Raw genomic sequence first — 25,930 nt, forward strand, 5'->3', positions numbered from 1 at the left:
TACTGAGACCGTGAGAACCTAAGGAGTCACAAGGCAACGAGACCCTTAATGTTCTGTATCAGACACTCTGACTGGTAAATCCAGTTGACTGAACATTTGATTTCCAGGTGCAGTGCGCTGGGTGCCTTCTGTTCTTGAGTGCATGGTCGTGTCCTGCTCATAGCTGGGAGAATGTGTACAGTGTCTGGCTTCTGCCTTTCGATATCTGACTGGGAAAGTCTCTTCCCAGTCATTTGTGTCATACCAACCCATGAGAGCCCTGCTTTGCTCCCTCGGGTTTTCATGAGTTAACGTGTGTCTTGGAACAGCTCCCATTTGGTAGAAGAGTTTGGGGCTTGCTCTGATTCAACGAGTCCTGCATAGCACATGCTTAACCCTCAGATCATCTACGCTGTTCATCTACACCAAAGTGGCTGACTTCACAGGAAGTAGGATTAGACACTTGTTGAACTTGGGCTGGATATGACAACACCAAGGCTCCCAGCCCTATGGAAAACTTCCCGGCACAAGTTGCTGCTGCTGCCTCCGTGCATTGATTCATGTGTGTTCAATCCGTGCATGGGTGTCCTATGATCTGTGCAGTAAATAGATGCACCTCTTGAGGGAGTGCATTAATGAAATCTGTACAACCAGATCCATTCATTAAATGCACACAAGGAGCTATTATTTCACTTTAAGGGTTCTTTTCTTCTATAATTAGAAAATTTAATTAAGGAAGCATAATCTTTCTATATTGGGTCTCGTTTAAATGAGGTAATCTTGGTAAGAAACAGATAAAATTACCAATCAGCTTCTACTCAGTAGTTACAGCTTAATTATACCATGTTTCCTCCAGTAGGAGCTGCGGAGTTTGGAAAGCTGCCTTTCTCACCAATGCTCGAAATGTGTAGCCAGGAAAGCCAATCTGTGAGAGATGCTCCTTGTTTCTCCCTAGTGGGAAATTCCAGCTGTTAGAGAGGTCCTCAGCCTCTCCCGTTACCTTCTTTCAGAAACACAGGGCTCTAACAAGAGCCAGGGTGATGGGTGATGTTCTGTTGAAGGAGTAAGTTCACCCACGAGGCCATTTCTCAGCCCAGAGCTCCGTGAACTGTGTATTCAGGTGTCTGATGCTGGATCACAGCTCCTTACATGTACTGGTTTGAGATACTCATTCTTGTCTCATAGCAGGCTTCTCAGATGGCTGAACACAGGTGGCTTCTAAGCCTGTACTCACCCAGGGCTTGACTGGGCTGGACCAGCCAGAGGCTCATTGTTGAAAGTGGTGGGTGTGCCTGACTATCACATGAGATCTGGACTGGGGACCAGAGCATTCCATGGCTCTCCCCCATGCTGATCAGACTTCAAGACAGAGACTTGCAGGAGTGGGTACTCCACAAGACCCAGGCCATCGGCTTCCCATGACCTTGCCCTAAAAATTCCAGAATGTCATTCCTGCCAGATCGTGTTGATTAAATGACTAAGTCCAGCCTTAACCCATCCCTCGAGAGAGCTTCCCCATGTAACTGTGCTGCCAGACGGAACAGGTAGCATTGGTTTATCAGAAGTTTGCCATGTTCCTTCAGAGGAGGCACATGTGCTAGGAGACCCAGAGCACACAGATATGAAGGACACATGTGTCATGGTGGACAGTGTGGAAAGGCTATAGGATGCTCAGCATGTTTAGGTGAGTTCCCAGAAGTCAGTGCTGTGGGGCATCACAGAGAGAGCTTGTTTCCAGGGCAACCAGGAAGCGGCCTACAGAAAAGCTTCTATCTATTGGGTCTACACCTAGCTCAGCCACCCGTATCACAGACAATTAAAATTAGAACTTGGCAAGGGGATCTGTGCTTACATACAGCACAAAGTAGCTAAACTTACATGTTTGCTTGGAAGTAAGTCCACGGATGTCCTATGTTCACCAATCTCTAAAGTCGCTTTCATTTGAGAACAACAGACACACAGAACCACGAAACAATGTCCCCAGGCCATCCCCAGTTTACCTGATTTGGAGGAGATGGAGATAATGACTCATATTTTGGAGGTGCATAGAGAGAAACATGGAGTATCTTACGTGCTACAATGGACACTTGTTTCTGGAGAAGTCACCAAACCTGTGTGCCTCCAGGTCTAACCATTTCTTTTGCTATTGGCAGGGAGACGGCTCTGGTTGAGCACCAAGGGTACCTGGGTCTGGGGAGCCTGGAATACCGCTCTTGCTTTCTCCTTCCTCTGCATGTTCTTCTCTGGTCCCCTGGGAATTCATATTTGCACTAATCTGCCCCGAAAATGTATAAGCCAGGTGATCAATCAAACCACATAGCTAGAGGCTACTATGCCAGGAATAAATTCAGCTTTGCGATGGACATGGGCTAAAGCATTGATCCTTACGAAAGGTGGGGAGAATGCCTCTGAGTTAGAGGGGGTGGGTGGAAGGTTACTAAATGTCTTATTTGGGGCTGCTATGACAACATGCTGTGGCAGAGCTGCCATACAAGCAGTAGAATTTCCATACGGTTTTAGAAGATCAGAGGTCCAGCATGGTCAAGTTACAATGAGGATCTTCAGATGCAGACTGCCTGCTTCTCCTTGTATGTGCAAATGGAAGAAATAGCATAATTGAACTCTCTGGGGCCCTTTTATGAGGGTGCCGTGGGATCAGACATGAGCATAAGTCACAAACTCTATCTTTGTCAGTCATAGGCCAAAGGCTCCCTCCCAATGCTGTAGGGTTTTGAATATCCACATACAGGTTTGCGATATAAGCCTTTATTTTACAACCTTGTGTCGATTCACTGAATGGACTCGTAAGATTCCAGAAACAGAAGATCCTGGAGATGCAATTGCACAGGACCTATATTGCACACAACTAGGAGGGCATTTAGCAGAGTAAAGAACACATTTCAGGAGGTGTGCGGGAGAAGAAGGACACATGATATAAATTAATCCTTAGAACAGCGAAAAATATGGGAGGGGTTGAACCCCACTGTTGCCTGCTTCTAGGTAGACAGTCTCAGATGCAGCTTCCCTTTTCTTCAGTTCCTGAGATGTCTACACACAAACACACACCGAATCTGTGGAGAATATCTACTCACCTCTCAAACACACAGATGTAGACCTGTGGCTCACTTCAGCCCTCACTTCCTCTTTGCCTACCAGTATCAACCAAGCTCCTACTACTAGTTCTGTTGCCTGACTAGTAAATCTCTATTTCAAAGAAAGAACTGAAGAAAGATCGAAGTAATACCTCCAAATCCCAACTTGCTGAATGAATTTGTTGCAGGTATCATGGGAGTGTGAATGAAGAGTAGTTACATAAACACTTATAGCTCAGAGGCAGATATACCACCTAAGCCCACCCCAACATGGGCAACAACTCATGAACACGACAACCCTGAGCTCTGCGCTTGACTGTCAGAAAGATTGCAGGCTAGAGAGCTCCCTCCTTTTAGCAGTCTTTACTGCTTCTATAACCTGAAAAAGGAGGAACCTTGTGAATCTGATAAGTTTCAGGGAGTTTCTGAGACTTGTGAGTTACTTTAAGGCTTCCTAAGTCTTAAGGAGTTTCCCTCCCAAGATCGAATAGTTCAGATTGTTGTGTAGAAATTCCTACACAACAAATAAGGTGTTGTGCTCTGAGGGGACTAGGGCATACAGCTCTTATGTGCAAAGACACATAAGCCACACAGTAATCACAGGTTATGAGTGGTCTATGGGGAAATGAGGTGTCAACAGACTAATAAGGTGATGGCTTTCTAGGGGACCAGCACCACCCTTGCAGCAAGGTGGCATTAGCACGCATTTGTGCTATCTTAAAGGTTCCTGAGTTGCATGTTATTAGGGTTCAAATTATGACTCCTTTTGTTTTCTCAGAGCACAACCTGAAGGCTACCGGTGACTATAGATTCATCCCAACTATCATTGTGCTCATGACAACTCTCTCTCTCCTCAGGGAAAGGAGATGTGTTTGGGGATGTTTTCTGGAAGGAGGCTACCCTTGCACAGTCCTGCGCTAATGTCCGGGCCTTGACCTACTGTGACCTGCACGTGATCAAGAGGGATGCCCTGCAGAAAGTGCTAGAATTCTACACAGCCTTCTCCCACTCCTTCTCCCGGAACCTGATTCTCACCTACAATCTGAGGAAGAGGGTGAGCTTGTGGCTTCGATTCTTTCTAAGCTTTTTCCTGTGCACTTTGGGTAATTGCTGTGGCTGGGAAAATCTGCTAACTTTTTATTTAAGTGGAGGAGAATACTCTGAGGCAGTCCTGTGTGTTGCCTGCTTTGTTAGAGCTTTTGCTGTACAGTGGAGAGGAAGGCAAGTCCTAGAACTAGAACTAGAAGGTGGATCAGGCTTGGTTTAGAGAGGCTTTGTTGTGTCAGTCTGTGGGTTCCTAGCACCCCTTGGACTTTTCAGCATTTTGGAAAGATGGATAAAATGGGGACGTATAGAATGGCCACATGGAGCCACCTGACCAATATCCACTGCACCCCCAGTGCAGTGCCTGGGACCTGTAGAGTGGTCTATGCAACCGGCTAGTGATGACACTGTATGAAAAGACACGAAAGCGTGAAATTTTGAGTTCAGCAAAGGAACCTGTGGAATTTGGTTGTCAAGCAGAAGTTTCGTAGCCAACCAGTTACTTGAGGAATGAGTCTTAAGGAAATGTGTTCCCTGAAGCTGGCATAAAGGTTGTCTGAGGTTTTCTATCTTTCTGTCTGTTTTCCATGCAGTCTTTAGTTTCTCATGACTTTTTTCTTTTAAGTCAAGATCTTACTGTGCAGTCCCAAACATTCAAGCCCCTCCCTCAGTCTGCCAAGGCCCATACCTGCCTCATGACTGACTGATTTTCTTCTACTTCAGCCACCATTTCCGGTTAAACACTAGCATGGTTACTCCAGGCCAAGAGGGTGCCTTTGGAAGGATCTCACAAGTTTCCTGTGCAGTGACTTCATACCTGTCCCACTGTCCTGCCTTTCATAGTCCTGGTCCCCAGTCTAGATGCATGTCTGGTTTATGCTGAGAATCTTCCTGCCTATGTGTGACAACTCCTGCTAGCTGTCCAGACTCCAAAAGGTTCATTGCCTCACTAGGTCTCTCCTGGTATCAGATGAACTGGACAGGGCAAAGCAAACCAAAGATGCCCTCCCTTCAGGGGACCAAACCTAAAAGAAGTGCTGTATGGGAAGGCTAATGGCAGTTCATGCGGCTACTACAGTGATCATGATGCCCCCAAAGTGCAACAAGAATGTAGGAGAGGGTACCTAAGGGAGAGCCAGAGAAGCCATGTCCAGGGAATGAGCTAAGTGTAGAGGTTATGCTAGAATAACGGAAGGAGCAGATAGCCCACTAGGAGCACATTTGACAATGTCCAGAGAAAGAAACCTGAGCTTGGCACTTGAGTCCCTTGAGGAAGTTTTGTTAAGGGCCAGCCTTTGACTCTGCACAGTAGGTCTCTTCTTGCTCTAGTCCCTCTGGTTCATTGCTTTGAGGATCCTGCTCAGAGAGCTTGGAGCATCAGAGTATCCCATGTTTTCAGTGCATAACCAGATAGAATGCCTGCAACTCATGTACTATTCAATGATGAGGGGCAGGGGTGCTTGTTTCCCTATCATGCAATACAAGGTGGTAGAGATAAACAGTTCTTCAGCTCCTTGATTTCAGACCTGCCCATGTGACCTCCAGGGAGGACTGGGCACTGCTGGGGAAGTGTTTCTTGCTTGTCTGCTGGCTGGGAGCATGAAATGCTTGATGAAGATACTTTTAGCCAGTGGATTCTCCTAAAACCTATTTTTCAGTTTATTCCTTCTATTCACGAAAGCCAGTTGATTAGACTCAGCTCTCAGCATTGCTGGCGATATGGGTTGAAATATATGCAGCTTGAGTTATTTGGAGGGTAATCATCCTGGAATAATTGTGGATCAAGTAAATCTGTCTTTAAAAAAAAACAAAACAAAAAGCAACAATGTCTCAGTGGCCAGACTGGTCTTTATGCATAGCGAGTGATTGACAGCTCTGGAGAAGAGCAAGAACCAAGGTGTGGACCGTCTAGAAACATCCTTTTAAGTGTCAGATCCCCAGAGAAGAGCAGATGGAGCTTGTGTGTGGACCTGCGAGTCCCTTAATTTCCGACTCCAGAGCATCATGGGAGGAATATAAGCATCTGATGGAGAGCCAAGCTGCTTGACCCCTGAACTTCCGTCCCATCCCAAGTGCCTCTAAGTCTAGCATAGAAGCCAGAGTAATTTTAGTGACGGCCTTTATGTAAAGAGCCGTTCTTTTCTTGGAAAAGGAGACTTGTCATTTTGGAGCACCCATTGTCTCCCATTGTGTCCTTCTGTGAATTAATTCATGGTTGCACAGGGCACCAACGATGAGAACGTTACATGCATGAATTATCCTCCTAGCTACATTTTTTTTTCTGACAAAGTGAAGTTATTCTTGTGGCTGTTTCCAGCTTGGCAAAAATCAAGTGAATTATTTGCTAAGAGTCCTGAGGACACTGTGCCTTCGGTATCCGTCTGGGGACTTGTCTCATCTCATAGCCCTCCTCCAGTGCACAGCAAAAACTCTGAGCCGGAATCTGCCTCAGTATCCAGCCCATCTCTCTTCCTTGTCCTCACCATCCACACACTGCAGTGATAAGGCATGCCACAGAAATGCCACAGAGCTGGTTGGGAATGAAAGAATCAGAGCCCAAATGACTCCCAGACCAGAACATCCCTGAAGCCTCTTTGCTTCCCCTGCTCTCCATATTCTAAACCTTATCTTTTTACCCTAGGTGGGTCAGCATTCTGCTGCCTTCAGAGCTACTTTAGAGTCTGGACCAGGAAGGGTCTTGTCAGGCAGTTCTGTCCTCCAGAGTCATGCAAGGTCAGTTCAGAGCCAGACAGGGGACGGTCAGCCTTGACCTTCTGTAAATTTTCTTGCTTGTGAGTTTTGAGACAAATGAGACTGATTTGGATCCTGCCTCTGCTGCTTACTTCTTCTCTAACTCTGGACTAAGAAGGACTCCTCATCTAGAAGATGGAAAAGATTGAATGATAGCTGAGGACACAGGACACTTGGTTAAGTTGATTTTTACTGTTTCCTTTGGGTAATGTCCCACTCATTATCATCTTGTGCCTTTTCGAAGAGGGGGCCTTCTGCCTCTGCTCAGAGTTTCTACTCTGCAGAGCTGGACATAGCAGTGGAGCTGTGTTGAGGCCACAGGTTCACCACCAGAGAGTGAGGAGGATCTTAGCACCCCCGTTTCTTCTGAGTGGAGCAGCCTATGGAGCGTCATGACTGGGAAAGGGTGGTACCATCAGCCCAGATCCTGGCTAGGGTGCTGGCCCTGCAAGCATCTTCCTGCAGGCCCTGAGGTGCCTTCTGCAGACAGAGTTGTCATGCTGCTGAGAGTAAGATATGCCAACTCCAGGAGGGTGAGAGCAGCAGCATTGGCCCAGTGTTGATTTATGTCAGCTCTGAAGTCCTCAGAGCCTACAGTAGTGTTACCAGGTCACTATGTCTTCTCAAGGGAGTAAACCAGGAGGCTGTGGAAGAGAAGCTCCTTTCCAGGGTTACCCAGACACTGACTGACAGACTCTGATCCTGTCTGTGTACCTGTGGCTAATGGTGTGTTACCCATGGCTATCCAGCCCTGGGTCGTGGTACCCAGCCTTTGACACCGAGCCATCCTTGGGCACTCTTCAGGTTTGTTGACTTAGGGGCTAGCCTGACGGTCTTCTAAGCATCTCCAATGACCTTTGCTCCCACCAGTGAACTCAGAAACAGGGAAACCTGTCAGACCATGTGGTGAGGTATGAGGGATGCACATGGAGATTGACTCTCTAGCCAGTGCACTGGGGAGCGGCCTGACCCATTACTAGAAAGCCATTGCGTTGGGGCTAAGGTCCCATTTGAATTCAGGGTTGTCGCTGACTGGCTGGGTGCTGTTAGACACCTAAGCTTGTGCTTCTTAATTTGTAAAGAGGAACTAATATTTTGGTATAGTGGCTCACATCTGTAATTCTAGCACTTGGAAAGAGAGATGATGAGGCAGGAGGATTGCTGCTAGTTCAAGTCTAGCTTGGGGTGCATGGCCAGTTCCAGACCAGCCGAGGATACAGCGTGAGACAGTGTTGCTGACAGCCTTGTGCACATTGAAGTATAACATGGCTTTGCAAAGCTGGGCATGGGGCCACATGCCTCGAATTCCAGCACTTGGTAGAGGCGTGAAGATTGCAGATTCAAGGACAAACGGGGCTACAGACTCAGTTTGAAGCCAGCTGGGGAGATTTAGTGAGACCATGTCTCTAACCCCAACACAGGAAACATAGCCTATCCCTGCAGGAAGCACCCTGTCCATGGTAATCTCCTTTGTCCCATCTCTTCTCTATTTCTAGGCTTGAAGGGTTGAAATCGTGCCTGGTCCCCTTGCATTAGGAGCAGATCTGCTTCTTTGCTTAGTGATTTGAGTGTGGGCTCCACATCCCCATGGGTAGGGAAGAGGTGTCACCCCTCGGTGCTCAGAGATTGATCATTAGGACAGTAGATCAAATGTCCCACAACTCAAAGATGCCAGCATACAAGCAATTAGGTAATTACCAGCAGCCAGAGCCAGGGATAATTGGCATGCAGGTAATTGGATGGGCGCTTTTCATCCTCTGAGTGGAGGGCTTTCTTTTCAAAGCCAATATTATTGTGTATGGGAGTATTCTTTTTTGCAGTGTTTGCTTATGGTAATTTATTCCAGGAGGGATTTTTTTTTAAAAAAAAATCATAATTAAGGCTCAACTGGTGTGTTTGGGAAGGAGCTGATACCCATCACCAGGGCTTTCAAAACAGGGGCTTTCTAAAGCCGAGGTTGCCATGGTGAACAGTCTTGAGTGCCATGCATATGCTTCTAGCCCACTTTAACCAAAAGACATTTTCCTCTGCAGAAGAACTCAGAACCTCAGAGGTCTGTAGAGAGCTCTGCTCGTAGGTGGTATTGAGAAGTCCTCTCTGTGCTTCCTTATTCTTGTGGGATGCCAGTAAGCTAAGAAGACAGCCCATGAAGCCAGGTGCTTAGAAATAGCACATATTTTCCCGTTGAACACTGGTGTGTTACAGCCTGAGTTTTTAAATGATCTCTGCCTAGCCAATACTTTCCCTGTCATCCCGCCATAGTGAAGGCTTCTGTAAAATTAAAATCATCTATTAGACTGTCAAGCCAGAGGGATAATGAAATCATGGTGCTGGGATCAGAGGTGGCGGAGGGCATTGAGGATGGGACTGACACTGTTGTAGTCTTGGCGAAACAGTCAAATATCAATCAAACTCCGCCTCCTTTCCTTTCTCCTCAGCAGGACCAGAGGTCCTGCTGAGGACCTGTGCAGTCGTTCCTGGGTCCTGCTCTTGCCAGGACCCCAGCAAACATAGAATCTGCAGTGGTCACAGGGAAACCGAAGGGGTGACTCTTCATGATGCCAGTGTCAGTTCACAGGGCGGTGGCCAGGCTGGACCGTCTGCTTCTGAGGAAACAGTGAAGTTCTGCACTGAATGTGAATTTAGGAAACGTGACCTCATGGCTAAGCCCTCCCATTGCTAGCTGTGGGTAGGGACTGGTGAGCACTGAACAAGTATGGCTCTTTCTGGTCCAGGAGGTCATACTGCCTTCCCCAAATGGTACTGTGGGATGGAGACATGGGGAGCTTCGCATGTTTCCTCACAGGTGGTCGGTACAGCCCTGTGATGTTCCTTCCATCATCTATAGGAGCGAGGGCCATTGGTGCTCAGAACAATCAGATGGGGACAGTGGAGAGTGGTTGCTAAAAATGTGGTCTTTCTTAAGCTAGTCTCAGTCAGTTTCCTATATAAAAATGCAAAATCATGCATGTGTACATGACAAGAGAGTAGAAGTCATTCTTTCCAGGGCATGGTGGCAGGGCATATGGAAGGCGGCATGGGATCATATGTTTAACACACAAAAATATACTTACATGAAAATATCCTTAATTAATATCGTATCATACAATAAAATATACAGTGAGCTTTTGAAGAAATTAAACCTTTGATTACATCTTTGAAATATGCAAGTGCAGTAGCTATAGTACATGAGTTGAAAGCTTGACTTTGCTCAGCAACCGCAGGTGAGTTCCCTGAACTCCTTGGTCCTGGATTTATTCATTTATACAATGAATCCCTTAGGAGGGCACTCTGACAACGAGCTATCAATGTGTGTGCTGCTTTTACCATAGCCACTGCTGAAGATAGGAACCAATCTAGGATGTGCAATTGATGTTACCTACAGCCAAGTGCACTGCTGTTCAGGAGTTCAAGTGTCCTGTCAGCTGCTCAAGTACAAATGGAATAAAGGCTAGAGGAACTGAACTCTGATACCCAAGAATCTCTTGGTCAGATCATCCCAAAGCTAGATCTTGGGATCTACAACTAGCACCTTCAGAGAGATTCCCGGAAGGGTGGTGCTGTCAACTGTGTCATGGGTAGAATTTCTCCCAGCCCGGACTACATGGGGGGAGAGGCATCAAGGGCCGTGGCCATGGAGTTTAACTCCAGTCAGTTTACCTGACATGATGTGACTTGTGTTGACCACAGATTGGAAAAGATCTGACCTGGTGTAGAGGATCCCAAGGCCCATGTACTCTGTGGGGAGCAGCATGTTTTAGTCATGTTTTCTCAGGTGCACTAATGAATCCCAGGTCAGGAGCTTAACAACCAAGTGAGAAATGTGTGTTCATTAACACAGAAGCTCTGTAGGAGTGGATGGCTGACCCTCAGAGGTGAGTCTTCCCTCAGAAGCATCTGGAAGCTGAAAGATGTAAACCACACAGTCCTTGGGAACTGCACACACACACACACACACACACACACACACACACACACACACATACACACACCACACACAGTCCTTGAGAACTGCACACACACACACACACACATACACACACACACCACACACAGTCCTTGAGAACTGCACACACACACACACACACACACATACACACACACAGTCCTTGGGAACTGCACACACACACACAGACACACACACACACCCCACACAGTCCTTGAGAACTCCTTCCACACTTAGCCCCCTTCCTCCTATTATATGTTCCTAAGCTCTTTCATTTCTGAGGAGTGATCAGCCAGTGCTCTATAGAGATTTCTGTCCTCGGCTGGACCACAGGCGTTAACTTCAGGAGACTGAAGACGTTCCCAACTACTCTCAAAGCTTTGCTAGCGAGTCACTTTCTCCATGGGCCAGGTACACTCTGTGTTTCTGACAAATCTCTGGTGTGGTAGTGCTCCCTGTTTCTATGTACTCCATCCACTCTTACATTGTTCTGTATGATTTTGAGCCTATCCTCTATGTCTCCCAGCTATCTTAGAAGATTTTATTCGAGCACCTCCTATGAAGTGGAGAGTCAAGTTGTGAAATGAACCCAGGCTGCCCTGTGACTTTCATAATAGCATCTACCTTTGAAGAGATCAGATGAATAGAGTCAATGGCAGCTCATCCCCTCCAAGGGGACTTTGAACACCTGCATCAGGAGTCATGTGCCCAGTCTCTCATGGGTGTCTATACACATCGTAGCTTGGTCACTGTGTCACATAGTTCACTATAAATTTTGCTGGCTTTGGTTTTCTTTTTACTGCTGTCCCATGACAGCCACGTTCTTTGCTTAGACTTCTAGAGTGAAGCTTTCAGTCACTCAGAGGACCCTCGCTCCATGGCTTCTCTTTAATCTCAGTCTATGGGAAGCCTGCTGTGTTTTAATCCAGTGAGCACCACACACCTCTTGGTAGCTCTCATTATACTTCTTTTTTTTTTTTTTTTTTTTGCACTGTGAATGGACTTTGTATTATTTTTTTTTATTAACTTGAGTATTTCTTATATACATTTCAAGTGTTATTCCCTTTCCCGGTTTCCGGGCAAATATCCCCCTCCCCCCTCCCGTTCCTTATGGGTGTTCCCCTCCCAACCCTCCCCCCATTGCCGCCCTCCCCCCATAGTCTAGTTCACTGGGGGTTCAGTCTTAGCAGGACCCAGGGCTTCCCCTTCCACTGGTGCTCTTACTAGGATATTCATTGCTACCTATGGGGTCAGAGTCCAGGGTCAGTCCATGTATAGTCTTTAGGTAGTGGCTTAGTCCCTGGAAGCTCTGGTTGTTTGACATTGTTGTACTTTTGGGGTCTCGAGCCCCTTCAAGCTCTTCCAGTTCTTTCTCTGATTCCTTCAACGGGGGACCTATTCTCAGTTCACTGGTTTGCTGCTGGCATTCGCCTCTGTATTTGCTGTATTCTGGCTGTGTCTCTCAGGAGCGATCTACATCCGGCTCCTGTCGGTCTGCACTTCTTTGCCTCAGCCATCTTGTCTAATTGGGTGGCTGTATATGTATGGGCCACATGTGGGGCAGGCTCTGAATGGGTGTTCCTTCAGTCTCTGTTTTAATCTTTGCCTCTCCCTTCCCTGCCAAGGGTATTCTTTTTCCTCATTTAAAGAAGGAGTGAAGCATTCACATTTTGATCATCCGTCTTGAGTTTCGTTTGTTCTAGGGATCTAGGGTAATTCAAGCATTTGGGCTAATAGCCACTTATCAATGAGTGCATACCATGTATGTCTTTCTGTGATTGGGTTAGCTCACTCAGGATGATATTTTCCAGTTCCAACCATTTGTCTACGAATTTCATAAACTCGTTGTTTTTGATAGCGGAGTAATATTCCATTGTGTAGATGTACCACATTTTCTGTATCCATTCCTCTGTTGAAGGGCATCTGGGTTCTTTCCAGTTTCTGGCTATTATAAATAAGGCTGCGATGAACATAGTGGAGCACGTGTCTCTTTTATATGTTGAAGCGTCGCTCTCATTATACTTCTAATTAACTACTTACTGAGTGTCTCCCTTGCTGTCTAGACATCTCATGGGGGCCAGGCCTTGTCTACTTGACCTACTTGTCTGCCCTGCCCAGATGACTTAGAACATTAAGAACTGAGGGGACAATCAAAGCATCTATAAGGAATTAAACTGATCTGTGTCATGCCTCCCTCCTGTTCCTGTGAGTATTTAAAACCTTATCTGCAAGATGGCATCGGTAGAGAAACCTCCCTGCTTTCTCCCTCTGGAGCTTGGCTTTTATCCTGTAATATCCCTCGATTCTTCACTGCTCCAGAGGCCCTAGGTAGGCAAGGATCTCAGCTAGCAGCAAATAATAATGGCCTTTCTGCCAAGTGTGCACTAAATCGTTTGCATAAGTCATAATCTCATTAAGGTGCTAAAGATTCAGGGGCCCCCGGGTTAAATAAATTCAGAGGCCCCTGCACTGAGTAGCTAATTGGAGTTTGAATCTGAACTGATCTGGCAATGATCAGGATTGGCCTCTTCAAAGTGGCGACCACAGGTCTGTGATCTTAAGAAACAGATCTGACCGACCTATAGGCCTTCAGTGCTGTGAGGAGGATGTAGCATCCATGCCTGCTATCTCCTGAGAGGCTCTGTGCAAGCATCAGGTCCCTGGACACCACTTAAGTGCATCTGGGCACAGTGCAGACGTGCTAGGGCTGCCTGACGGGTGTTGGTGCTGGACAGGGATAGGGCCTGCGGGTTATGCCGAGTTCACGCCATCGAGCTGGGAAGCACAATGAGGCTGGGTGATCCTGATCACAGTCTCTTTCTCGTGGCTCAACCCTGCTGATGCAGAGGTGACAGAAGCCTTCTGTGGCAGGAACAATCAGGGATATAATTTGCTTCTGGCCATCATGAGAAGCCAGTGGAGTGACAGCTTATGCTTAGATGCCAGCGTAAGTGGAAATTCACTGCTTGGCCAAGTCCTGAAGACCCAAGCAGAGGCTGAGAGCCTGGCGAGGCCCAGGAAGAACCCTTTAAAGGAGGAGGGTTTAATAACCATGAACCGTGGGAGCAGAGGGGAAAGCTTTAGGTGGCTACTGATAAGAGACATCAGTTCACCCACCTGGAGACAAACCTGTACCCTTCTGGGTACCCCTGACGGCTACCTCATTGCCAGGTGGCTGGTTCAGTATCAGTGGTTAATGATCATGTATTTGTCTGGATGTGCTGAGCTAAGAACAATAAAAATCGATTTGCTGAGCAATAAGAACTCAAGAGAGTCTGCAGAGGGAAACCTCTGGCCAGCTTCACATCTCTCCACACATCCCAAACGCATGTCTAGATCTTTCCCTATCTGCTTTTGTCCAAGGAGAAGTTGCCTGAAGATTCCATTGGAACTGCTCAGGCTTTCAAGGTAGGGCATTCTTAAGGGATAGCTTTCTTCCCTGTATAACAAGGGGATCAGCACGGACGGAGAACTCACATTCCCAGGGGGCTGGGTAAGTTGGCTGTGTTCTCTCCAATTCCCGTGGCACATGGCAAAATTATAGCAGCCCATCAGCTCCCAAACCATTGGCTTCCTGAGCTTTTACTGCTCCTGGGCCATGCACGGGAATGAGAGCTAGCATATTTTCCATGACAGATTTAATTTTTAAAAAGCCCCTTTGCTTCAGGCAGCACACAAGGACTGTGCCTTATTCCTTAGAGATCTATTTGCGGACAGCTTAAGTGTGCTGCTGTATTTCCCAGGCACACTTCCTTGCAAATGCTTAATCCATATGGGGAGATAACTTCTGGTTCACGGAGTACAGATTTTTTAAAAGAGGTCACGTGTTGGCGTTATAAGGCATCTAAAATCCTGCATGCTGCAGCCACACCTCACTCCTGTGGGTGATGTGTCGGACTGCACTCTAATTCCAGGAGCCCTCTGGGACCACCTGGGGAAGTGAGGCTTTCAGCTGGGTTCTCCTCACTGTGAGCAGGAAGAGCAGCTTCTTCAAGCTTGGGATAAACCTGTGGCAGATGGTGGAGTGGGAAAAAAAGTGTGTCAAGAGGAAACAGGATGTTAGAACTCTTAACAAAGGCAAGGCTGTTGCCTACAGTTAGCAGAGCCATGCGGGGCACTGGCAGCCTTTTCTTCCCTGAGGCCCTAATTCCAGGCTGGAGGACCTACGGGAGTTTGGTCATGGAACAGCTCAGGCAGTGTGCTGGGTGCCGCTCTTCAGTTAGATCCAGTCAGCACTGGCTCGGACTCAGGACATTTTCTTCAGAAATGGACCGGAGGGACATATGAGCTCAGGGGGAGTTGGGGAGCTTGAGAAGAAAAAGCAAAGATGCCCAGGCCTGGAGGGTTTGGGGAGTGTGAGTGGGTTTTGCACATGCTGTGTTTTGGAGAAGAAACTACCTGTTTGGCACAGCCTAACTTCTTGCTCAGAGAGGCAGATGCCTTCACGAACCCCAGACTGTGAGCTGGGCTAGGACTCCCATGCCAGATCCAGGTTTTCCTGATCCTCCCCCTCCTGGCCCAGAGAGCACAGCAGCAGAGCTCGGTTTGGCTGTGGAAACACAAGCTGAGGCTGCTGGAGAGCTGCCAGCATCTTCATCCCGGGCTTTGTGTTAAGCACCTCCTAATTCCTCTCTGACATTTCTCTCAGGTTGGAACCTGAATAGGAATGTGTTCAGCACTAAGCCTGTTGACTAGAGCTGGAGGCAGGGCCCAATTATCTGTGGTCATGGGCAGCAGAGCTCCGTGGAGTCTATCAGCAGTCATTTCCACCGCCCCAGTGAACCTGTCAGCAGACATACACACACACACACACACACACACACACACACACACACACACACACACACACACACCCCATGCATTCTGGGCTTGTTCCTGCCCTCCCTGTCCCTGCACATGGCTGCACTAGATGCACAGGGTCACAGTATGGTTGGCTCTAAGCAGCATCTCTGCGATCACAGCATGGGCTCTGGCCACTACTGCCTCCCTCTGTCGATGGAGCCAGGCACTGTCTGCACTGTGTGTGCTTAGCCCTCATGCCCGTGGCTTAATGGTTGCTTGTTATCTAGGCTCACTGACCTCCCTGTGGGCAGCACTGCTTCTGGGGTGTGTGTGTGTGTGTGTGTGTGTGTGTGTGTGTGTGTGTGTGTGTGTCTGTCTGTCTGTCTGTCTGTCTGTCTGTCTGCCTGTCTTTCTCTCTCTGTGTCTGTGAATGTGTTTGTGTATGTTTGTCTGTCTCTGTGTGTCTGTCTGCCTCTGTGTGTCTGTCTGTCTTTCTCTGTGAATGTGTTTGTGTATGTTTGTCTCTGTGTGTGTATCTGTCTATGTGTCTGTCTGTGTGTCTGTGCATGTGTCTCTATGTATGTTTGTCTTTCTTTGTGTGTCTGTGTGTTTGTGTCTGTCTGTGTCTCTTTCTCTGTGTGTCTCTCTGTCTCTCTGTGTATGTCTCCCTCCCTATCTATGCCTTTGTCTTTGTCTTTGTCTCTGTCTCTGTCTCTCTGTTTCTCTCTCTCTCTTTGTATGTGTGTGTGTGTGTGTGTGTGTGTGTGTGTGTGTTTCTCTATAAATGAATTACCCCAGAAGCTGCACTCAGGGAGGAGGGTGGAGAACACACCCAGCCCCTCCTGGCTGCCAGTTCCCCGAGTGTCTTCTACCCCTGCTAGTGCTTAGTATTGTGGACTCAGCTCTGCTTGGCTGGGGAGGCTTTGTTCCTTCTTTTGGGAAGATATTAAAATTGGCAAAGTGCTATGTGGTGGTTAGCAATTTGTGGACATGCACTTCATAGACACTGAATGTTCCCATACAAGACCACTGGCTTTTGTCAAAAGTCTTTAATACTTGTGGGTAATAAAGTATACTGGGCAGGAGGGGTGTGGAGAAGAATAGGAAATGGGTATAGGAGGCACTTGAGGGCCAGGGCCCCTTAAACCAGGGACTCTTCAAGGAGTTTAAAATTAATCATGTCTACAACCTCTCAGAGTTGACCATGGGACACTAAAGATCAGGGGGCTTTGATTGAGGCAACAAGAGATGCCTCCCTATTGATGGGGTGGGGGAGGGCTATGAGTCTGAACTTCTTCATGGCAGACCCTGCTTCCCCTTCGAAGTGACTAAGGTCATCCTGTGGGACCGCTGACTCTGGGTTACCAGTGTCATCTGAACCTTGAGGCTCAGGTGACTCCCTTAGTTTCCAGTGGCCATGTACGGCTCTCCAAGTATTTGTGCGCATCCTGCATTTCCTGGGATTCTCAGGCTTCTCATGGGTGAATCACATAAGAAACATCTAGAAAGTGACACTGTGATACCATGACCCTCGATACAGTCAGGTGGGGATCTCCTAATGGGTTAGTGCCTTGTGGTTACCATAACACATTGTCACAAACTTTGTGGCTTTAAGTAGCAAGTATTTTTATCTCACAGCTCTGGAGCCCAGAGGTTGGGAAACAATGTATCTGTAAGATCATTCTTCTTCTTGGCCTGTAGGAAAGGACCATACCAGCCTCAGATGGCTTCTGGCTGTCATTGGCTTGTGTCTGTTAATATTCAGATGCCCCTCAGCCCCTTGTCTGTGCAGAAAATCTCCCTCTCCTTGTTCTGATAGAGCATCAGTCTTTGGAGCAACTCAAAGAGGGGGCCATCTTGAGAGCCTCACAGAGGCCATGTCTTCAAGGACCTCGTGAGCATAAGGTAATGAGCATGAGTCATATTTTAGACTTGGAAATCTGTTTGGAGATACACACTGTAATCCACTACCCCACCCCATTTCTCCTCTGCATCTGTCTTTCTCTTCCTCTCCTTTCTCTCCCTCCCAGCCCTCTCTAAGGACCTTATGTAGCACAGACAGTGCCTCTTCTTGCAAATACTGCTCTTGTGTAAGCTGCAACAGGGTCTAAACACTGGGTTGATCGCTAGTTTCTTTAACTCAGGGTAAGATATCATTTTCTGCAGGCTTCCCATGAGCACTGTCTCCCTGCTACCCTGAGGAACCATCTGCTCCAGAGAGTGATTCACCAAGCATTGGGGGTCTAGGACCTCAGATGCTGGCCTGACCTAGGCAGTACCCACAGATTCCTGCTAGTAGGGCTGTGAGACACAGGGTAGGGGTTGTAAACTTGCCTTTGTTTCAGATGGTTAAGGACAGTCTATGGCTGACTTTCTAGCTCTGTGTCATTATCTTGTTCTAAATCTCTTGATAATTCCCGACAGCTTCTGAATAAGGTTTAGACCGAGAGATCTCATGCAAACATCCGTGTCCAGTTTCAGGTGAAAGTGGCTATGTGGCCCAGCCCCCACTGAGCCGTAACAAGTACACAGCCTGCTGCGAGCTTTCTGATGCACCGTTGACCTCCTCAGCCTTACCTCTCCCTCGTGGCCCAGGCTAGCCTTCAGGTGCCAGCTCAATTCTCTTTCCTGCTTACATCCTTCCCTGAGGTTCCTCTTCCCGAAAGCCCTGCCCAGGAGACTCCTGATGGCCCATGATCACCCTCTTGCTCTTCCTCCAGGGGAGGAGGGAGTTGAGCAGCCCATTTGCACTGAGCATCTGTTGTCCTGGATTATGGACTGGACTTGGGTCTACCCTCATCTACCCCTAGAACAAGTTTTGTGCTGAACCTCAGTAATTATGAAACAAGAAAGCTACGAGTTCTTATATCTTCACCAGCCTTGTATGCTAATGATCCTCCTATCCTGTTTGCTCCAGAGAGCAGAAAATCTCAGTGCTGCTTCGAAGGGGCCCTGGAGCAGGCCTCTGAGACTCATCATGAGTTGGCACCCTCTCCACACCTGTCCCTGCTTGACTTGCAGGCTCTGTCTCTATCCTCTTTGTCCCTTATAATCCTATTCTGGCCAAGCCAAAATAAGATCCCACCTACAGCTCAACAGATTTTAAAGTATGGTTGGAAGACCTTGATTTCCTTTCCTGTAACTTGGCTTATAAAATTAAATATTTGGGAGGAAGGTTAAATTCCTAAGCCTTTTCTGGGCTCTGTTTCCACCACAACCTAAACTAGTTTTACCCCCTGTGCCCCAAACAAGTTTGCCAGGGCTTGTGTTGCTGGGTTTTAAATGTAGCTGTGTGTCAGCTACAGCCTGGCTTTTCTGACTTAGAATGGGCAATATGCAAGGGAGTCCCTCTTGAGGAACAACTCCATGTTCTACCCAGGACCTCAGTGGCAGGGAGGAAAAGGCTTTCCAGCCAACTGACCCTGCAAACCTTTACCTCCCCCTGCCCTGCCTCGTGTACTGCCTACCTCCCTATGGTTCCTGAAAGCCAAGCCCCTCACCCGTGTGCCTGCTAAGGTACAGTTTCCTGTCCTCTCCTCTGCTGTGCCTTCAGTCCTGCCACAGAGAGAGGATTCTGCAGAGGGCCAGTCATGCAACAGCACTGCACCCCTGGGTGCTTGTTGGAAATGCAAACCCTTGCTGCCTCCCCTGACCAGGTGAGCTGGGATCTGCTGTTTAACAAGGTCCCAGCTGATGTGTGTGCACATGAGACCATGGTTGACAGAAATAACCGGGATGGAGGTAGCTCCCCATGTCTGTGTTGATGGGGAAGTTGTCAAGGCCCTGAATCAGGACATCCAGAGCTGCTCACCTTGCTGCAGTCACATAGGGGTGGGTAGGGCTAATGGAAAAGATCTGTGATCTAAAGCTGGGGTGTGGGTGCGAGATCTGGGCTTGCCACATACTGCTTGCCACCTCCTGTCCATGAGCCTCTGGTTTCTCATGTGAAATTACAGGAACACTACTGAGGAAATAAAACATATAAGAGTGTCTTGTCCGAATACCACATTGTGTGTGCATGCACACAAAGGCACACACATGGGGAGGAACTGAAGCTCTGTCCTGTTTGGGTTCTCATTGAAGGGTCAGAGTGAGAACTCTGCAGCATTTGATGGAGACAAGAGACCGCAAGGTTCTAAGGGCCAATCCTCCAGGCAAGGCCAGACCTGGCTACCACAATTAGATGGACCAAGGGAGAACTAAAGTCAGACAGAGCAAAGAGCAGAGACTGGAAGTTGGAGCCAGGCAGTGCGGGAGGGAGGCTGTGAACAGGAGGCATCTAGTTGGCAGGCAGAAACCTGGGGCAGCAGACACAGAAAAGATTGGTTGTGACCAGGATGAAGAATTCAAGCATGAAACTCAGAAGAAAGCCAGGAAGTAGCTCAAATAAACTAATACAGAAAGTTCTGGGGGATGGCAGTGTAAGAAGCCCACCCAGAGAGGATGGGCAGGTGGTAAAAAGCTTAGTCCACTCCCAGTGAATCCTTGTTATAGTAGTGGGGTCTCTTTTGGGGGATGGATGGCAGATTGGCCTTGACTGGGCACCTCCATGGGGCAACACACTCGGGCAAGGTTCTTACTGGGATTGTGTAACTCACAACAGTGTCTCTCAATTGGTTCTTCTATGGATAAGATTCTCTGCAACATGTAGCCATGTGTTACATGCAGAACTATAACAGCTCCATGGAATGGAGGGGTTTTTTTTCTTGGTCTCTGAAGCCAATTGGCTGTGAGATGTATAGCTGTTTCTCGATGAGATGTGCAGAAGCTGATTGGCTGTGAGGTGTGCAGAAGCTGCAGAAGCTGATTGGCTGTGAAGTATGCAGAAGCTGCAGAAGCTGATTGGGTGTGAGGTATGCAGAAGCTGGTTGGCTGTGAGGTGTGCAGAAGCTGATTGGCTGTGAGGTGTGCAGAAGCTGGTTGGCTGTGAGGTGTGCAGAAGCTGCAGAAGCTGATTGGCTGTGAAGTATGCAGAAGCTGCAGAAGCTGATTGGGTGTGAGGTGTGCAGAAGCTGGTTGGCTGTGAGGTGTGCAGAAGCTGATTGGCTGTGAGGTGTGCAGAAGCTGGTTGGCTGTGAGGTGTGCAGAAGCTGCAGAAGCTGATTGGGTGTGAGGTGTGCAGAAGCTGATTGGCTGTGAGGTGTGCAGAAGCTGCAGAAGCTGATTGGCTGTGAAGTATGCAGAAGCTGCAGAAGCTGATTGGGTGTGAGGTATGCAGAAGCTGGTTGGCTGTGAGGTGTGCAGAAGCTGATTGGCTGTGAAGTATGCAGAAGCTGCAGAAGCTGGTTGGCTGTGAGGTGTGCAGAAGCTGGTTGGCTGTGAGGTGTGCAGAAGCTGGTTGGGTGTGAGGTGTGCAGAAGCTGGTTGGGTGTGAGGTGTGCAGAAGCTGGTTGGCTGTGAGGTGTGCAGAAGCTGGTTGGCTGTGAGGTGTGCAGAAGCTGATTGGCTGTGAGGTGTGCAGAAGCTGCAGAAGCTGATTGGCTGTGAAGCTGATTGGCTGTGAGGTGTGCAGAAGCTACAGAAGCTGATTGGCTGTGAAGTATGCAGAAGCTGCAGAAGCTGATTGGGTGTGAGGTGTGCAGAAGCTGATTGGCTGTGAGGTGTGCAGAAGCTGGTTGGCTGTGAGGTGTGCAGAAGCTGATTGGCTGTGAGGTGTGCAGAAGCTGCAGAAGCTGATTGGGTGTGAGGTGTGCAGAAGCTGATTGGGTGTGAGGTATGCAGAAGCTGATTGGGTGTGAGGTGTGCAGAAGCTGATTGGCTGTGAGGTGTGCAGAAGCTGGTTGGCTGTGAGGTGTGCAGAAGCTGGTTGGCTGTGAGGTGTGCAGAAGCTGGTTGGCTGTGAGGTGTGCAGAAGCTGGTTGGCTGTGAGGTGTGCAGAAGCTGGTTGGCTGTGAGGTGTGCAGAAGCTGGTTGGCTGTGAGGTGTGCAGAAGCTGGTTGGCTGTGAGGGCTGTGAGATGCACGGTTGTTTTTTGATTGCTGATGCTGGGCATGAAGATGTGTTCATGGCTTAAGCAAGCTCAGAAATGATCCTTTGACTCCCAGCCATCCCTGCCTGAGATTCTTCAGGCATTTGGGACATGGGGGCATGTGGTGATCTGGTTCCTCTTGGCTTCCTCACACATGACACTCACCCCAGGACCCGGCTTCACATGCTCAGAGCTGTGCCCCTAAAGAGTGAAAACAGAGGCCCACAATGAGCAGAGGCCAGAGCACAGGCTGTGGGGCCCGACACAGCTCCCCTGCTACGTGCACACACCCAGTGTGAAGTCGACTGCTCTCTGGTCCCTGCTCAAGGAGTATCTCAACAATGAGTAACATGTGTGTGCTGTCCTTCAGATGACGCTCCTGGGTGCCACTGGGTGACTCTGTGTGGTTCTTTCCCATGATGGATTTGCCTCATTTCGCAGGTATAAACCAGTTGGTGGCATGGCTCAATCAAAACTGGGAAAATCCCAAACTGTATAGTGTCATAGGACCCTGGCATGTTCATGGGTGTCACTGATGGATAAAGGAAAAAGGACCCTTTAAAGGGGTGAAGCAGAATGTTAAATGGTAGAGTGCCTATTCCCATGTAAGGACAGGGTGAGGTGTGGGTGGTCCTCAAGACTTCATCTTCTTCCAAGTCTTCACATTTATGAAGGTGCTCATTCGATCCCCAGCAAACATGGTGGCATGTGCCAGCCCTGTCCTTGGCCACCAAAGTACTGACCCATGGGACAAGGATTTAAAATACTTTGGCCTTAAGTTCCCCTCTTTCCTGCCCTTCTTAACTCCACACTCAGAAACTACAGCAAAGGAAAAGCTCTGGGGTCTAGAACATGCGTCCCCTTGCTGAACCCCCACTTCCTGAGACCAGGAGCCCTGATTCAGCTGCTTTATGGAGCAGGCAGAGTGTGCACAGCCAGCACTGTAGTCACATCTCTCTCCAGCTTTCCAGGCAGCTATTAAGTTCAGTAACATCAGGGGAGGAGGCAGTGGTGTAGAACCCCACAGCACAGGCCCATTTTGATAAAGTCAGTTTGGCAGTTACCCTCAGCTCAGTACAGACAACACTTTCTGTTTAAAGCCCGGTCCCCAGCCCTATCCCTTGCTTCCCCAGCTCTCTTTTTGATACTCAGGGAAGCCTTTCACACTTCCTCAACATCTCTGCTGCCCATCTATTGCCGATCTAGGAGACCCCCAAGACCATGCAGAGTCCATGTACACCCTTTCTTTGTGCCCTTCTTCAGAAAACCCTGGTGTGTCCTCTGCCTAGAAGGGTCATGTGGTTCATAGTCTAAGATATGAAACTGTATCCTGGGAAGGACAAGACTATAAGGACTGGTCTTCAAGGGCACACAGATGGTTCAGAGAAGGCTGCATTTGAGGGCACATGTCGCTGTGGAATCATTCAGACATTTGACCCCGAGCAAACCACACCTTCAGAGTCTACATTTCTTCATCCAAAAGGGAGAGAAGCCACATATCTGCCTCCCTGTTGAAACCATGAAGAGGGTTAAGTAAGAACATAAAGGGGGGGTATACGTTGTTAAACCTGCCTTTGCGAAAAGTACATCCCGAGCGAGCTTTGCCTCGGAGCACAGCGGGCCAAGGCGTGTGTGTGCACACACCAACAGGTACATTTTGAATGGAACAAAGAGGCATGGAGGAGGGAGCCCCTGGAGTTGGGCACCATGATAGCCCTAAAGGCATGGTCTCAACACTGTGTTCATCAGAAGTAGCATTGATTAGATCCTGGGGTATTCTATTGTGAGGGACTAGCACACCCAGTGTACTCCTCCTTGTGTGCTTCTTCTGGGTCTCCCTCCATGTTCATTTGCCAACTCTCTCCAGGGTTGGATTCCCTCCCGGAAGCCGGATTCTGGCTGCACGGTCACCATGGTTTCCCTTCTGTGTTCTGCCTCTGTTCCCAAGGTTTGCCTTGAAAATCCTAGGATTGACAGCTGCAGAGGAAGAAGCACCTGAGTGCTTTCCCAAGCATCTAGCTCTGCTCGGAGGGAAGCAGGGTGGGTATGGGCAGGAAAGCCCCAGAGGAGGTGAGGCATTTACATGGGTATGTTTCTGGAACAAATAAAGATGGGGAGACCCTCTCTAATGCATGCCCCCTGCTTGGTATCTCCTTACCCCAGACCTACAGCTTTCTAATTTGGTGACAACCTCTTCTTACTTGCCGTGTGTGGTCTTTTCAGCTACTTTTAGGAACAAAAGGCCATCTGGAAACAGTTTGGGATGCTAAAATATCAGAATTTCTAGACTCAGAGATGCAAGGTGACTACTTAAATCTTGGCTATCCTAGAAAAGCCAAAAGGCTGGAAGTCACCCTAAATCACTTCCTTAGACCTTCCCTAGCTCTCCTGTTCCTGACCCATCGGGAGTTACTCATTACACCATTTTCTGTATTCATGGAACTTAAGCATTCTACTATTCCATATGCACAATCATTGTTTAATATTTGCTTCTCAGAGCCCCTGCTGCCTCCCCATAAGTTAATTAACTGCCCTTCCACCTTGCTTGACAGGTCCTCTCTCCACTTCTCAGCTACCAGGCTTGGCTCTCTGGTTAAAGAAAAAGCAAGTTCTGGACCCTGTCCTAGGCTTGTTGAGCTAGAACCTTGGGGTTAGGGCGAGGCATAGCAGCCTGCGCTTTTGTTGGAACTGTGCTGGTGCTGGTGCCTGCTGAGCCTTGAGAGCCACAACCTTTGCTTTGGGACAAACTCTGCAGTGCCATCCAGGTTACAGAGTAGCCTTACCCAGGCTGAGGGTCAGTCAGAAGAATGACATATACCCTCGAGGGCCTCTCGTTACTTCACAGAGAGGTACTGTCATTTCAAACATTCTCAATCTGAACTCTGATGGAGAATACCACTCTGCTGCCCATCCCCACTCCATAGAAAGCAAACAAGAGAACAAGCTGAGAATGGAGAAAGGCTAAAAGCAGGACCTGGCTCTAGGACAGCCTGCTGCATGTGGACTACCCACGCCGTGGAAAGTAGTAGATGTTCCAACCCCTGACAGGTGGGGCTAGGTGCAGCCCCTCCTGTGGCAAGAAGAAGGGGTGCCCATATTCTGCCAACCAGGTACCTAGATAGTAAAAAGTAAACAAGTGTCTGAGGGGTGCGTTGGGATGGTGGCCTGGGTTCAGCACGAAGGAGGGCACTTTGGAGACAAATGAGCAAGGCTGCTTCTGCTGTAGAGTGTCTTGTGGCTGCTCAAATATTTGATCACTAGTCAGTTTCTATGCTATGAGAGAACATGAGCTAAGTCGACCTGCAAACAGGACTGGCAGGTTTCACTCATGCTTTCCTTTCAGTCTGAGATCTTTTTGGTCCCTAGCTCTGAACATCATAGCAGGGAACGAGGAGAGAAAACTGATTATGTTGTGGTGACTGGCCTGGGCCAGAATCACCTTCGAGAACATCCCATCACTGACCTTCCCCTTTCCACTAGGACCCACTTCCCAAAGACTCCACCACCTCTCGGCTGGAGACTGAAGGGCATTCAGGATCCCACCCACAACAGTAAAGATCTCCCTTGAGGGGCAGACCAGAGGCTGCATTCACCCAAGTCCTATCTGCAGACTGGACATACCTTGCATCCAGGCCTCCTAGAGGTGCCCAAGGTGCCAGGCCTCTGCAGGCTGGAGAGAGAGAGAGAGAGAGAGAGAGAGAGAGAGAGAGAGAGAGAGAGAGAGAGAGAGAGAGAGAGAGTGTGTGTGTGTGTGTGTGTGTGTGTGTGTGTGTGTGTGTGTGTCCCAGCATCCCTGGATAACCAGGCTGTGTGTTCCTAGGACTGCTGCCCTCTCCCTGAATGGAAGAGTGAGCTGAAGACCTACCCCGGACATTTCAGAGAGGCCACTGGTCCCTGGGAAGGAACCCTGGCTCTGATTCTATTTGCCCCACAGCTTGTCCCAGCCCTCTACCCATCTCGAGTGTCTGCTTAGTAGCTCTGAACAGTTGGAAGAACACAGAGGACCTCTTCCTTTCTTCCTCCCTCCTCTACTCCCTGTACCCCCTGCTTGCTCACTGCACTCCTGCCTTTTGTGAAGCAGGCTGTGTTTACTTTGGTACATGAGACATTTACAAAAGACCTGCTCTGTGCCTCCTAATCCCCTCCCAGTGTTTTCATCTTTACCCCTTCTCCCCATTCCTGCTGGGCTACATTTTCTGGAACTATAAATGCAGTAGGTGACAGTACTTTGAAGCCTTTTGTAGTGTTCTGCACACCTCAAGCGTCCATGTGCACACACACACAAACATGCACATGTGTATGCACATACTTGTGCACACACACTCAGATACATAGATGTGTGCATGCATGTTCATCATGAACTGAACC

The 25,930-nt window shown here is 48.5% G+C and overlaps 1 protein-coding gene across 5 annotated transcripts in view; it reads left to right on the forward strand.

Annotated features, from left to right (window-relative positions):
* Window positions 1-25,930, forward strand: part of Kcnh1 (potassium voltage-gated channel subfamily H member 1) — a 302,612-nt gene that overhangs the window by 226,168 nt on the left and 50,514 nt on the right. For all 5 annotated transcript variants that reach the window (XM_017598933.3, NM_031742.3, XM_063272592.1 and 2 more), the window contains one exon: window positions 3,929-4,125. In XM_017598933.3, the coding sequence (XP_017454422.1) occupies window positions 3,929-4,125 (197 nt within the window). The remainder of the gene's footprint in view (window positions 1-3,928; window positions 4,126-25,930) is intronic.

Source organism: Rattus norvegicus, chromosome 13 (assembly GCF_036323735.1).
Source record: "Rattus norvegicus strain BN/NHsdMcwi chromosome 13, GRCr8, whole genome shotgun sequence".
NCBI lineage: Eukaryota > Metazoa > Chordata > Mammalia > Rodentia > Muridae > Rattus > Rattus norvegicus.